General features: G+C 42.5%; 1 protein-coding gene across 2 annotated transcripts in view; it reads left to right on the top strand.

Moving 5' to 3' along the window:
• DPYD (dihydropyrimidine dehydrogenase) overlaps window positions 1-15,322 on the top strand; it is a 1,593,199-nt gene that overhangs the window by 683,394 nt on the left and 894,483 nt on the right. For both annotated transcript variants that reach the window (XM_073571402.1, XM_073571401.1), the window contains one exon: window positions 5,968-6,075. In XM_073571402.1, the coding sequence (XP_073427503.1) occupies window positions 5,968-6,075 (108 nt within the window). The remainder of the gene's footprint in view (window positions 1-5,967; window positions 6,076-15,322) is intronic.

Genomic DNA, 15,322 nt, shown 5'->3' with positions numbered 1-15,322 from the left:
AAATTTGAAAGTAGGGACATCACTAGTGTTGAGCGATACCTTCCGATATCGGGAAATATCGGATCGGACCGATACCCCAAAATATTGGATATCGCCAATTCCGATACCGGAAACCAATGCAAGTCAATGGGACACAAATATCGGAATGAAAATAAACCCTTACTTTCCTTGTAGGTTAATTCTACATGAAGGAAAACAACTAAGAATAATGTAGAATGTATTGGGGGAGGTGGAGGAGACATTAAAGGCATAGAGGTTTAGCCCAATCAAATGGAATAGCAGGAATTAATTTTTTTAAGATGTTCGGAGTTACAAAGATATTGACTACGTTAAAGGGGTTGTGCAGCAATAGAGGGAGACGTTCAGAAAAGGCACATGTTGGCGGAGTGTTGGAACGGAGTGCTTCATCTAGCTTGGAGGTTGACTGAGCCCCTGACCTGGAGGACACGGCACGGATGCGGGCACCTGTATGCACAACAGACTGTGAGTAAAGCTTTGGAACTACATGCCCTGGTGTCCTCCAGTTATTCCTGCGCCAACACACTCAGCACTGCTACAACTCTGTGCCTGGCTCTGCACCATCTATGTCTCTTCACTACCTCTCCATCTACACTGCCCTGGGACTACAGCCCTACCTATGGAGGGCCACAACATCAAAGCTGCACTACACCATCTGTCCCACAGGATCTGTCTGCAGCGTCGGCGTAACATCTTCATTGCCGAATACCACAGGTGGCATCACGAATCATTCACTCATAAACTTTAATCATCATCCACACGTTCAACATTTCTCTTTTACAATGGACGCCCAGGGCCACGGACCGGGTCATAGCTACCGTGACATCTCCCATTGAAACCAATGGGCCCGGTACTGAGTACCCCACCAGCCCTGGCGGGCGATCCAACTTGGCGGAAATACATACCAGAACAGGTTGTCCGGGCTTTTCACATAATCTCAGTGCATATCTAGGCTGCAGAATGCTGACAATAAGTAATTTACCTTCTGTGGCTAGTCTGCACAGTTTCCAAGATATCATCTCTTGCTTCTAAGATAAACATCCAGGGGGGTGTTCTGGCATTGAAATGAGAACTGGTCGTTTCCTCCTTCCTCACTAGTTTCACTTTCCATAGATCACTGTTCAGCATGTGTCTGGGGGAGGAGCAGCTGGGTGGTCTGCTCGCAGCCAATCACAGCCATGCCATTAGTTAACGTGCCTAACATGCATAACAGGATGTGCCCACACTTCTTAGGATTCCTCATTGGCTGAATAAAATCAAACTGGCTCATTGCATTATGGGAACTTCCGATTCCGGTATTCGATATTCTAAAAGTATCGGAACTCAGTATCATAACTCCGATACCGCGAATATCGGACGATACCCGATATTTGCAGTATCAGAATGCTCAACACTAGCCATCACTCTTCTTATTTGAACTGATCATACAACCTGTAGTAAGTAAATATTGATTAGTGTTGAGAGATACCTTCCGATATCGGGAAATATCGGATTGGATCGGACCGATACCCAAAAAGTATCAGATATCGCCGATTCCGATACCGGAAACCAATGCAAGTCAATGGGACAGAAATATCGGAATTAAAATAAACCCTTTCTTTCCTTGTAGATTAATTTTACATGAAGGAAAACAACTAAGAATAATGTAGAATGTATTGGGGGAGGTGGAGGAGACATTAAAGGCATAGAGGTTTAGCCCAATCAAATGGAATAGCAGGAATTAATTTTTTTTTAGACGTTCGGAGTTACAAAGATATTGACTATGTTAAAGGGGTTGTGTAGCAATAAAGGGAGACTTTCAGAAAAGGCACATGTTGGCGGAGTGTTGGAACGGAGTGCTCCATCTAGCTTGGAGGTTGACTGAGCCCCTGACCTGGAGGACACGGCACGGATGCGGGCACCTGTATGCACAACAGACTGTGAGTAAAGCTTTGGAACTACATGCCCTGGTGTCCTCCAGTTATTCCTGTGCCAACACACTCAGCACTGCTACATCTCTGTGCCTGGCTCTGCACCATCTACGTCTCTTCACTACCTCTCCATCTACACTGCCTTGGGACTACAGCCCTACCTGTGGAGGGCCACATCATCATTGCTGCACCACACCATCTTTCCCAGAGGATCTGTCTGCAGCGTCGGCTTAATATCTTCATTGCCGAACACCACAGGTGGCGTCACGAATCATTCACTCAAACTTTAATCATCATCCACACGTTCAACATTTCTCTTTTACAATGGATGCCCAGGGCCATGGACCGGGTCACAGCTACCGTGACATCTCCCATTGAAACCAACGGGCCCAGTACCGAGAACCCCACCAGCCCTGGCGGGCGATCCAACTTGGCAGAAATACAGATAAAGATAAACGTCCTTGGGGGTGGTGTTCTGGCATTGAAATGAGAACGGGTCGTTTCCTCCTCCCTCACTAGTTTCACTTTCCATAGATCACTGTTCAGCATGTGTCTGGAGGAGGAGCAGCTGGGTGGTCTGCTCGCAGCCAATCACAGCCATGCCATTAGTTAACATGCCTACATGCCTAACAGGATGTGCCCACATTTCTTAGGATTCCTCATTGGCTGAATAAAATCAAACTGGCTCATAGCATTATGGGAACTTCCGATTCCGGTATTCGATATGCAAAAAGTATCGGAACTCAGTATCGGAATTCCGATATCGCAAATATCGGCCGATACCGATATTTGCAGTATCGGAATGCTCAATACTAGTAGTGATATAACATAGGGTACTTAGTTAACCTTATTTTGATTTAAAAAAAAGTTCAATTATTTGATTTGGTTTTATTTGAATAAATATATTATAATTTAACCTATAATATCTGACATTCTACGTACATGTTCCTCATCGAATTTCGAATTGTGAAATGCTTCAGAATATATTGGCATGAAAAATAATATGTTATTATTAATATATTCATTTGCATATATTTTTATCTCTGCAGTCTACATTCTCAGATATTCAACATACCGTAATTCCTTTCAAATAAACTTATTAAATAGACATGTCTTATGTCTGGTGATTGCGTGTGTGTGTTTAATATACCCCATTTGGGGAGTTTTATGTGAAATTATGTCCAATTTGCCTTTTTTCTCTTTCTTTTTGTGTTGTTCCTATTTACAAAGGAAATAAACATGTGTAACAAAACGTGTAAGTGCAATCATTTTCTGGGATAAATACTTCATTTTCCGGAGCAATTTGAAGAGTTTCCACACTTTTAGCGATGACTATCTATTAGTGATGAGCGAGTATACTCGTTACTCGGGTTTACCCGAGCATGCTCGAGTGTTCTCCAAGTATTTTGGTGTGCTCGGAGATTTAGCTTTCGTCATCTCAGCTGCATGACTTGCGGCTGCTGGACAGGCTGAATACATGTGTGGAATGCCTGTTTGTTAGGGAATGTACACATGTATTCAGCCTGTCTACAAGTCGCAAATCATGCAGATTAGACGACGAAAACTAAATCTCTGAGCACGCCAAAATACTCGGAGGACACCCGAGCATGCTCGGAAAAACCCAAGCAATGAGTATACTCGCTCATCACTACTATCTATCTAACTATCAATCTACAGATTTGCTCAAAAGTTTACATATCCGGCAGAATTTTTGGTTTCTTGGCCTTTTTTCAGAGAATATGAATAACACCAAAACTTTTTCTCTACTCATGGTTAGTGGTTGGGTGAAGCCATTTATTGTCAAACTACTGTGTTTTCTCTTTTTATATCCTAATAACAACCTAAAACATCCAAATGACCCAGATCAAACATTTGCATACCCTGGTGAATTTGGCCTGATAATATGCAAGGCAGTTGACACAAATTGGTTTGAATGGCTACTAAAGGTAACATCCTCACGTGTGACCTTTGACAAATGCCAGGAAAATTGTATGGGATGCAAAGAAAAACTCACAAATAACATCAGCTGAAATACTGGACTCTCTGAAAACTAGCGGTGTGGCTGTTTTAAGATGCACAATATGGAGGCACTTGAAGAAAAATTAGCTGCATGGTCTAAAGCAAATATTCTGCCGGGGCATGTAATATTTTGAGCACAACTGTACCTATCTATCTAGATATACACAGATAGATATATCTATGCCTATATAGTTTCATCCATATGTTAAAAGTTATATTGTTTATGAAACTGGAGCCACATTATTTTGATCTGTTACTAGATCATATATCATGGACATGGGTGCTGAGTATTAGGGACAGAGTATATATACACATATTCACTGTATATACAGATACAATTTAATAGACATTGCTTTTAGTTGCTCAAAGACACTCTGTCCCTGACCCTCAACACCCATAATGCATGATCTAGTAACAGATCAAGATAATGTGGTTCCAGTTTCATAAACTATTTAGCTTTTAATAAATGGGTTAAACTATTACACATTTAGAAGCAAATAGTAAAACAATCTATATGGTATAATATATATTATAAAAATATCTGTGGCCTCCCCTCGAACACTCTCGCACCCCTCCAATCTATTCTAAACTCTGCTGCCCAACTAATCCACCTGTCCCCCCGCTATTCCCCAACTTCTCCCCTCTGTCAATCCCTTCACTGGCTCCCCATTGCCCAGAGACTCCAGCACATAACCCTAACCATGACATACAAAGCCATCCACAACCTGTCTCCTCCATACATCTGTGACCTCGTCTCCCGGTACTTTCCTGCATGCAACCTCCGATCCTCACAAGATCTCCTTCTCTACTCCCCTCTTATCTCCTCTTCCCACAATCGCATACAAGATTTCTCTCGCACATCACCCCTACTCTGGAACTCTCTACCACAACATATCAGACTCTCACCTACCATCGAAACCTTCAAAAAGAGCCTGAAGACCCACCTCTTCCGACAAGCCTATAACCTGCAGTAACCACCGATCGACCAAACCGCTGCATGACCAGCTCTACCCTCGCCTACTGTATTATCACCCATCCCTTGTAGATTGTGAGCCTTCGCGGGCAGGATCCTCTCTCCTCCTGTACCAGTTATGACTTGTATTGTTTAACATTATTGTACTTGTTTTTATTATGTATACCCCTCCTTACATGTAAAGCGCCATGGAATAAATGGCGCTATAACAATAAATAATAATAATAATAATAATATAATTAAACAAATGTGCTTTTGTGATATGAATTATTGTTCCTTTTGTTTCACCTTGCACAATCCCTGGAAACAATATTATTCTCAGAAATCTATTTTTTCATGTAACCAGTTTTCTCACTTTATTTCTTTTTTTACTTCTTCCCCCTTATGTGATGCTGATTTTCTCATTTATCTACCACTGAGGTATGGATCAATACTGTTCAGTTGCAAACCTGTGTTTATAAAGGGTTTACAAAGCCACATGTCCTATTTTAATGCCTACTTCTGATTCTTGAATCAAAAAGTAGCTTCTTTGGTGCAGGCAGTCAATGTGGATTTCATATCGATTCTCTGGGGTGTAAGGTACAGAGCTAACGTGTGGTCCTAAAAATAGGAAAAAACTTATTAAAATTGACCATTGCACTTCAAGGTTCTTACATGGTTTTCCTTAAATGTATATTTATCTAACATTTGCACTTCGTGAAGGGTTGTAAAAGCTTCATCTTAGTCCGTTTTGTTTTTATCATGCCTTTCAAAACAGATTGTTGTGTAATTCTAGGACATTTATTAATGTTTTAACCAATTAAGTTCAGAAATGCAAAAAAAAGTTTCCATTATCCTTTGAAGAAAAATGTGTAAAGTTTTAATATAACTAAGAAGGGGCTTAGCACAAGGATACAAAAAATTTGAAAGGGAGAATCCAAGTGTCATGCCCTATACCTGGCGGTCCTCTCTAGATATAACACCGTATATCAGTTATGCATGGAAAACTCCTTTTATCATAGCATATTCCTGAATTTCAAGCAGGTGACTTTTACCCTTTTCTTTTAGGATTGCCTGAACCAAAAATTGAAGACGTTTTCCACGGTCTTAAAATAGAACAAGGTTTCTATACATCCAAAGATTTCTTACCTCTTGTGGCTAAAGCGAGCAAACAAGGTGAGTGCAGTTTAGAAAATAGTTATTTCACACAATTTGCACATGATTTCAGCATTCTTACATATGTACATATGATTCCAATGAATGAATTCACCACCCCAAAAATATAGTAGGTAAGAAGAGTTTTAAAAAAATAAAACCTCCTCCCATTAGTCTTTTAACACCTTTGTTGCTCCATTTTCCCAAGAGTTTATGTGATCCCAGAACCTCTGCATCTGGAGTGCCAGAGAATGGCGTTGGCTTAGCTGTTGAAATGAGTAGTCCTCAGTGTGGAGATTGGTAGCAGGCAAGCATTTTTTTTTTTTTTGAATCGTTGAATTTCAAAGTTTTCAAATGGAAACTCAAAATTCAGGAGATTCAACTCATACTCAATCCACTGATCTTTACTACTTACTAAATATTTTGTTCTTTGGGCAGGCATAGACTAGCGTATTTTTGGTCAGACAAAACATCAGCTCGCACTCTGACCAGTGTTTTTTTATGGGGCTGTGCACAGGCCAGACTTTTTCTTTTGACCGAGTAATTCCAATGAAAAAAATTGTTGCATGTCTGAATTTGATCCGATGTTCGGATCTCACTGAGCCATGCAAGTCAATGGTTCCGTTGAAACCACGGGACTGCACTTGGATGACATCTCAAAGCAATCCGATTTCCATGGACTGACAGGATGGAAAAAATGGAGAAATTTGTTTTCTCCATCTTTTCTTCTGAAAGAATCGGATCATACTATGATCACACGCTGATCAAACTCAGCTCAGAGTTTAATCAGAGTGTGATTTGCATAATTGAGAGAATCTACAGTCATGTGACCCTAGTCTTAAGGTACTGTCACACTAAGCGATATCGCTATAACTTGTGATGTTATAGCGATATTGCTAGCGATATCGCTGTGTCTGATACTTACCTACGACCCTCTCCCCCGCTGGTTATCGCTGATCACACGAGAACGTCCAGGACTGTTTCTCGTCGTCAGCTTCCTGCGGCGCTTCCTGTGGAGAGACGAACGACGAGCATGGGGCCGGGCGGGAGGACGTCAGGATCGCCTCGTCTGACAGGTAAGTAGCGACCCCTGTCCCCAGCGATGTCGCTGGTGAGATCTGCCTGTGTGGCAGCTCACTAGCGACCACTTAGCGATGTACCAGCGATCCTGACCGCGTCATATCACTGGTCGGGATTTCTGGTACATCGCTAAGTGTGACAGTACCTTTATAGTGAGACATCCAATATATTGGATCACTTAACTCAGAACTGACATGCTAATTAAGTTTGCCTTCTACTTTATATTGGCTATTATATTTGTGTGATTCTAAACTGTTCCCTTACCATACCTAAATCCCTGCATTTATGTATATAAACCTGACATCTTCCGATCCATCATTTCGGATCCCAAATTTGAAAAGCCCTGCCACCCATTATTAATAGCCACTGGCAATGTCTGAAATAATAAATGATTCACATTTCTATTGTGCCTAGCTACTTATAACGCATGCTAGATAGCTGGCTAGGTAACAGCGACACATAGCTAGATGGAATAGAATGAGCAAACACAAACATTCTCATAGCAATCATTCCAATAGTTGCTGCAAGCAGTGGATGTGGTAAGCACAGTTGACATTTGATAGATCCTGTTAAGCTGCAATAAAAAGGCAGAGCCAAGATTTGATAGTTAACGTTCACATTAGCACAGCAGGTTTTGCAGAGTTGTTGGTTATAATGGAAGCCGAAAGTGTGCCCTCTGGGCTGTTGAAAAAGGGACCAGCGATCTTATAAAAATTCAGGAGCAGCATAGAACTCAAGTGTAGACGTCTCTGCCAAACACTCTTCCAAAAGTTCTCAAATCAATTTTTTTTAGTTTTTTTTTTCATTATACAATTCGTAGCATCAAATTATCACCTTTAGATGTTTTATAACAAAATGAGTTTGTGGCTGTTTTTATATGGAAATAAATCCATAGTATGTTGTTGTAGCATTTCATTATTTAACATATGTGTTTCATTATACTGCGAATGTGATTTAGCGATGCACACACCAAAGATAAATTATGGCCCTTGCGGCAGCTAATAATAACCAGCCTGTAAGAGTTATGCTATATCTTAGAAAGATTAAGCACTGCATCACTTATGATTGCTACATTGCTAGAAGGCTTCATTATGTTTTTCTTTCTGTGAAAAAAATATATAAAAAATTGTACTGAATGACAGTATTTCTTACCTAGAATTTCAACTACAGATTTTTTTTTTATGATCCTGCTCAGAAAGTAATGAATACAGGAATACAGTTAATGTACATTATTAATTAATGCACTGCACATTTGGCTTGGGAGCAATTGAATGCATAAAATTCTTCAACAGCCTTAGACAGTGTGCAGGATGTGTGCTTACATCGAATGGAATAAAGAGAGAGAAACTTTTGTTGCATACTGAGAAATTTGTTTGCTCAGGATTAAAAATACAACAAACAGCAAAACTTCTTAGTATTTTTGTTTTAAAGGAGTTAAAAGGAATCTGTCACCTATCTTTTGGCCTATGAGATGTGGCCACCTCCATCAGGGGCTTATCTACAGCATTTTGTAATGCTGTAGATAAGCCCCCGATGTTACCTGAAAGATAAGAAAAAAGAGTTAGATTATATTCACCCTGGGGCCCGGTCCGGTGCAGTGGGTGTCGTGGTCCGGTCCTGCGCCTCCCATCTTCTAGCGATGATGTCCTCCTCCTCACTTCTCCCGCGGCTCCTGCGCAGGTGTACTTGCTCTGCCATGTAGAGGGCAGAGAAGAGTACTGCAGTGCGCAGGCACCGGGAAAGGTCAGAGAGGTCTGGCGCCTGCGCACTGCAGTACTTTACTCTGCCCTCAATAGTGCAGATAAAGTACTCCTGCACAGGAGCCATGGCAGAAGTAAGGAGGAGGATGTCATCGCTAGAAGATGGGAGGTGCTTGACCAGACTGCAACACCCATCGGACCTGACCGGACCCCGGGGTGAGTATAATCTAACTCGTTTTTCTTATCTTTCAGGTTACATCAGGGTCTTATCTACAGCATTATAGAATGCTGTAGATAAGCCCCTGATGGCAGTGGCCGCATCTCATAGGCCAAAAAATAGGTGACAGATTCCCTTTAAAGGGGTGGTACCTCACCCAAAATGCATTTTCTAAATATCTATCCTTATAATCTAACCACATTTGTAATTAGCTTTGTTACAAAATTTTCAACACTTTTTCTTATTTAGTTTATCCAAAAATGTGATTTTTTTACTGTATTTCCTGTTATATTTCTTTTGAGAGGCATCTCAAACATGGCGTTACAGGAGGCTGGGGCTGCACTCACCCAGTAGCGTCCATTACCCCTTCTGTAACAGGACGTCATCAAAGGGCAGTGCTGCAGTTAATCACTAGTTTCTTGGATTGCTACCCCCTGAAGAAGTCCTGAATTCTGTATGATGGACGTTGTGGGAGATGCGAGTGCAGCACCAGGACTCTGATTCTGTGAAAGAAGACATCATCAGGTGGCAGAGATAGAAGAAGTGAGTGACATCAGCATTGACCCACAGCTTCTATCACCTCCGTCAAATGAGTTGTCAACAGGGGGCAGTGATAGAAGCAGTGAGTGACACCAGTGACACCCCCTGAAAAGAATTTGTGAAAGTGCAGGTATAGAAGCTGCGGGTAAGCACTGGTGTCACTCTCCGATTCTATCTCCACCTCCATGCGATGGCTCCTTTCAGTTAGAAATGGCGGTGATGGAAGTAGAGCACCAAATCTGCACCCACATGTCCCACAGCTTCCATTACGCAGGATCCTGGATGACTTCAGATGGGGCAGCGATGCAAGAAACTAGTAAGTAAGTGCAGTGCTGCCCGCCTGTGATGTCCTCTTCCAGGAGGTGCAATGGACACTGCGGTGACTGAGTGCAGCCCCAGCCTCCTGTGATGTCACATTTGAGACTTCTTTCAAAAATTAAACATCACATGAAGTGAAGAAAATAAAACACATTTAGGGATTAGCTAAATAGGGAAAATGTATGGTATTGTGTAATAAAGCAAATTGCAAAGGTGGTTAGAGTGTAAGGAGAGATAATTAGAAAACATATTGTAGATATATTTAGACCAACCCTTTAATTCAGCTGAGCAAGTGAGCGTCATAGCAGATAATTACCCACTCTTTACTTTTGTCTATTGAGTAGAAGAAAACTCTTCTTCTTGAAGATGCAGCACAATTGTGCATTACATAGATTCCCTGACTGTATTTCAGTGATAAAAACGGACATATTAACAAAAGATCGCATATAGTCAAAAACATTTTCAAAGTCCCCATACACATTAAAGGTGTTGTGTGGTAATATAATTATGCTGGCCGAACATCAATAACAGATCAATGAGGATCTAACATGCAGAACAACCACCTATCAGCTGTTTTTAGCTTTGGTGATAGCCAAATATAAAGGTGGAAGGAACTGCACTGCACCTGTCCATTCAATGTACAGTGGCTATTAAGAAGTACTGCAGATCAGCTCCTATTGAAAACAAGCTGTGACTCGCTCCATTGGTGACCAGGTGTAAACATTTTGCTCACTGGTAGACACTTTGCAGTCCCATAGCTCATCATACTGGACAATTCCACTTGCTTGAAGGTAGAAGTAGGCCACATAACTTCTTGGGCCCCATAACTTCTTTGACCCCTGTATGGCTACACAGGTTGCACCAATGATATGTGACCAAAATTAGAAAAAGGAAAATGCGTAACTCACCATCCCATAAAAGTGGTAATTTATTACTTCACTTGGAAAACATAAATATGGATGCATGAGGGCGTTTTTTCCTTTTTCTAATATTGATCAAGCATTTAAATACTTTTTGGAACAGAGCACCATGAGATCCCTATGGCACAACGGTGAATTTCAAAGACTACCTAAGGTTTGGATATTGCTGAATCACTTTTATTGCATGTTATGTCCGACCCTGATTTTAATGGAGCTGCCAGGTAGTATACATCAGCGTTTATTCTTTTGAGTACGAGTTGAATTGCAGTATTTTGCAATGTCTGCTACACTTTAACAGGAGCAGTGCAAACTCATTCAGTATTTGTTTATGAAATCAAACTAATTTTGGAAAGTGTAGCATCTTCAATAAAGCGTTCATTATTACGCTTTATTTATACAATATATTACACAGCAATTTACAACAGCCATGTAAAAATGCGGATATGGCTAGAAAAAAAACCTGGGATGAATCTCGGTGCTGTCAGCGATGAAATGAAGCACAAATAAGGATTTGTGCTTCATTTCATCGCTGACAGCACCGAGATTCATCCCAGGTTTTTTTTCTAGCCATATCCGCATTTTTACATGGCTGTTGTAAATTGCTGTGTAATATATTGTATATATAAATAATGATTGCTAGTATTATTATTGATTCCGTATATACTCGTGTATAAGCCGACCCGAGTATAAGTCGACCCCCATAATTTTTCCACAAAAAACTGGGAAAACTTATTTGCTAGAGTATAAGCCTAGGGTGGAAAATGCAGCAGCTACTGGTAAATTTAAAAAATAAAAATAGATGCCAATAAAAGTAAAATTGAGACATCAGTAGGTTAAATGTTTTTGAATATCCATATTGAATCAGGAGCCCCATATAATGCTTCATATAGTTCATGATGGCCCCATAAGATGCTCCATACAAAATACACCCCATATAATGCTGCGCAAAGGCCCCATAAGATGCTCCATTGAATAATATGCCCAATATGCTGCTCCATAAAGATTTTGGCCCCATAAGATGCTCCATAGATTATGCCCCATATGCTGCCCCATAAGATGCTCCATACAATATGCCCTATATGAGGCTCCACAAAGATTATGGCCCCATAAGATGCTCCATAGAATATGCTGCCCCATAAGATGCTCCATCGAATATGCCCCATAAGATGCTCCATAGAATAGGCCCCATATGCTGCCCCTAAGATGCTCCATAGAATATGCCCCCATAAGATGCTCCATAGAATATGCCCCCATAAGATGCTAAATAGAATAGGCCCCCATATGATGCTCCATAGAATATGCCCCCATAAGATGCTGCATAGAACATGCACCATAAGATGATCCATAGATTATACCCTCTTGAGATGCTCCATAGATTATGCCCCCATAAGATGCTCCGTAGAATAGACCCCCATAAAATGCCCATTAAGATGCTCCATAGAATATGCCCCCATAAGATGCTCCACAGAATAGGCCCCCATAAGATGCCCCATAAGATGCTCCGTAGAATAGGCCCCCATAGAATGCCCCATAAAATAGGCCCCCATAAGATGCTCCATAGAATAGGCCCCCATAAGATGCCCCATAGAATAATCCCCATATGCTACTGCAAAAAAAAAATGACATACTCACCTCTCCGTTGCTGGGGGACAGGTGCCAGTGTCGCTGCTGGCTCAGGACTCAGCACCTGAGATATTCACCTGTCTTATTATCTTATAATCTTATTGACATTCAGTGCATGCCTTCTCCTATCGCTTTCCAATGTGCTCTCTGGAATGCACGGTCTTTGTATAACAAACTGACTTGCATTCAAGATTTTTTTATCTCTAATTCCCTTAACCTTCTGGCTATTACAGAAACCTGGATCCAGCATTCAGACACCACCGCTGCTGCCGCTCTCTCGTTTAGTGGGCTGAAATTTTCACATACCGCCAGACCTGAGAATAGACAGGGTGGAGGTGTTGGTTTGCTCCTTTCATCACAATGTGCTTTCCAGGTCATCCCCCCAGTTCCCTCACTTACATTTCCTTCCTTTGAAGTCCACGCCGTCAGACTCTTTAAGCCCTTCTCCTTACGAGTGGTGGTTGTCTATCGCCCCCCAGGCTCCTCCCGCCAGTTTCTAGACCACTTTGCCACCTGGCTTACTCACTTTCTATCCTGTGACATCCCCACCCTCATCATGGGAGACTTTACATCCAGCGTGGTGTGCACGGCTGGCTAGGCTGGCTGGCAGTACGGACGGGTCTTACATGCTGAATGAGGGGCTGTGGCCACAGCATTGATAATTCCCTTACTGCAGTAGTCTAGTGGCCCGTGCACAACATGCAGCCCGTCCGGCGACTAATTATCCTAGGTGCAGTTCCCTGACTGACCTGAGGGTAAGGGGGGCGCTGGAGAGTGGAACTGAGAAAGTGGGATATACATAAATCCCCGCAGTTCTTGGAAGGTTGTTAGCAGTGGTGGGGCATCCAAAATACCCCCCTGCGGTAAATTGTTAGAGCAAGATTAGCTTGCTGCATTTTTGTCACGTGGTGCTGGTGGTGGGACAGCTAAGATAAGCCCCACTGTGCCTGTGATAGCCGTGTGCCGGCAGTGCGTCACGTCCCTCCGTCCGCTGACAAACCCGTATCGGTGGTGGGATCATGACGTTTTGGTGGCACCGGCCGTGCCGTTCGTCACATTTTGGTGAGAGCGGTGGGCTGTTCCTCACATATTGGTGGCAGCGGTGGGATGTTCCTGACATATTGCAACAGGATGCATTTTGTGCGCCCGAGCACACACTACAAAAAACGCATGCGCATACAAACACGTACAAACGCATGTGTATGCGCACCTATGCGCACCCATGTAAAAGATAGGGAAAAAAGCGCATTTTTTTGCGCTAAAAATCAGCGCAAAAAAACGCAAGTGTGAAACCAGCCTTACCCAACAGCTTATGGACAATCTCCACACATCTTTAGCCCTCATCTCCTTCCTCTCTTGTCCAGACTTAGCATTGTCACACTTCAATAATACACTGAAGAATGCCCTAGTTCAAGCAGCACCTTCTACACGTAGAAAGACCCAACACAGACAATGGCAGCCCTGGCACACAATGCAAACACGCTTTCTTCAGCGCTGCTCAAGGTGTGCAGAGCGGCAGTGGAGAAAATCTCTCTTAGCAGAACACTTCATCCACTATAAGTTCATGCTCAAAACCTATAACTCTGCCCTTCATCTGGCCGAACAATCCTACTTCACCACCCTCATCACCTCACAAGCCAACAACCCAAGACAACTTATTGAAACCTTAAACTCCCTCCTGAAACCTAAAGTATAGGCCCCCATCACAAACCTCAGCGGTGAGGATCTGGCCACTTATTTCCTAGAAAAAATCAACCACATCCATCAGGATATCTCAGTCCAATCTCCTCAGTGCCTGGATCCCCTTCCCTGCTGCACCTCAAGCTCACTAGATATCTTTGAACCTGTTTCAGAAGAAATTTCCAAGCTCCTCGCTTCCGCTCGGCCTACAACCTGCAACAGTGACCCCATTGCTTCACAGCTCCTGCAGTCTCTCTCACCAGTGGTCACCACTCACCTGACTATCTTCAGGTATATTCCCCCCTCATTTAAACATGCCATCATAACCCCTTTACTTAAAAAGCCATCCCTGGACCAGAACTGCACTGCTAACTACAGACCTGTCTCTAACCTTTCCTTCATCTCTAAACTCCTGGAATGCTTTGTCCACTCCCGTCTAATCCGCTATCTCTCGGATAACTCTTCTCGACCCCTTACAATCTGGTTTCCGCTCTTTACACTCCACTGAAACTGCCCTCACTAAAGTCTCTAATGATCTAATAACAGCTAAATCGAAAGGTCATTGCTACCTGCTGATTCTCCTGGATCTCTCTGCCACATTTGACACTGTGGATCACCAGCTCCTCCTCACTATGCTCCGCTCTATAGGCCTCAAGGACACAGCCCTCTCCTGGTTCTCCTCCTACCTCTCTGACTGCTCCTTCACTGTATCTTTTGCCGGCTCCTCTTCCTCTCCTCGTCCCTTTACTATCGGGGTCCCGCAGGGCTCAGTCCTAGGCCCCCTCCTCTTCTCTCTATACACTGCCCATATTGGACAAACAATCAGCAGATTTGGGTATCTGTATCAGTATCATCTCTATGCTGATGACACCCAATTATACACTTCTTCCCCTGACATCACCCCTACCCTAATTCAAAATATCATGGATTGTCTGTCTGCTGTCTCTAACATCATGTCCTCCCTCTATCTGAAACTAAATCTCTCCAAAACTGAACTTCTTGTGTTTCTCCCCTCTACTAACCTCACTCTACCTAACATCGAAATTACCCTGGACGGTTAAACCATAACTCCCAAGCAGCATGCCCACTGTCTTGGGGTCATATTCGACACAGAACTTTCCTTTACTCCCTATATCCGATCACACACTCGCTCTTGTCACCTGCATCTTAAAAACATCTCCAGAATCCGA

This window comes from Dendrobates tinctorius, unplaced genomic scaffold (genome assembly GCF_039654945.1).
Source record: "Dendrobates tinctorius isolate UK_male_01 unplaced genomic scaffold, ASM3965494v1 ptg000029l, whole genome shotgun sequence".
Taxonomy (NCBI): domain Eukaryota; kingdom Metazoa; phylum Chordata; class Amphibia; order Anura; family Dendrobatidae; genus Dendrobates; species Dendrobates tinctorius.
This window is presented reverse-complemented; position numbering and strand designations above follow the sequence as displayed.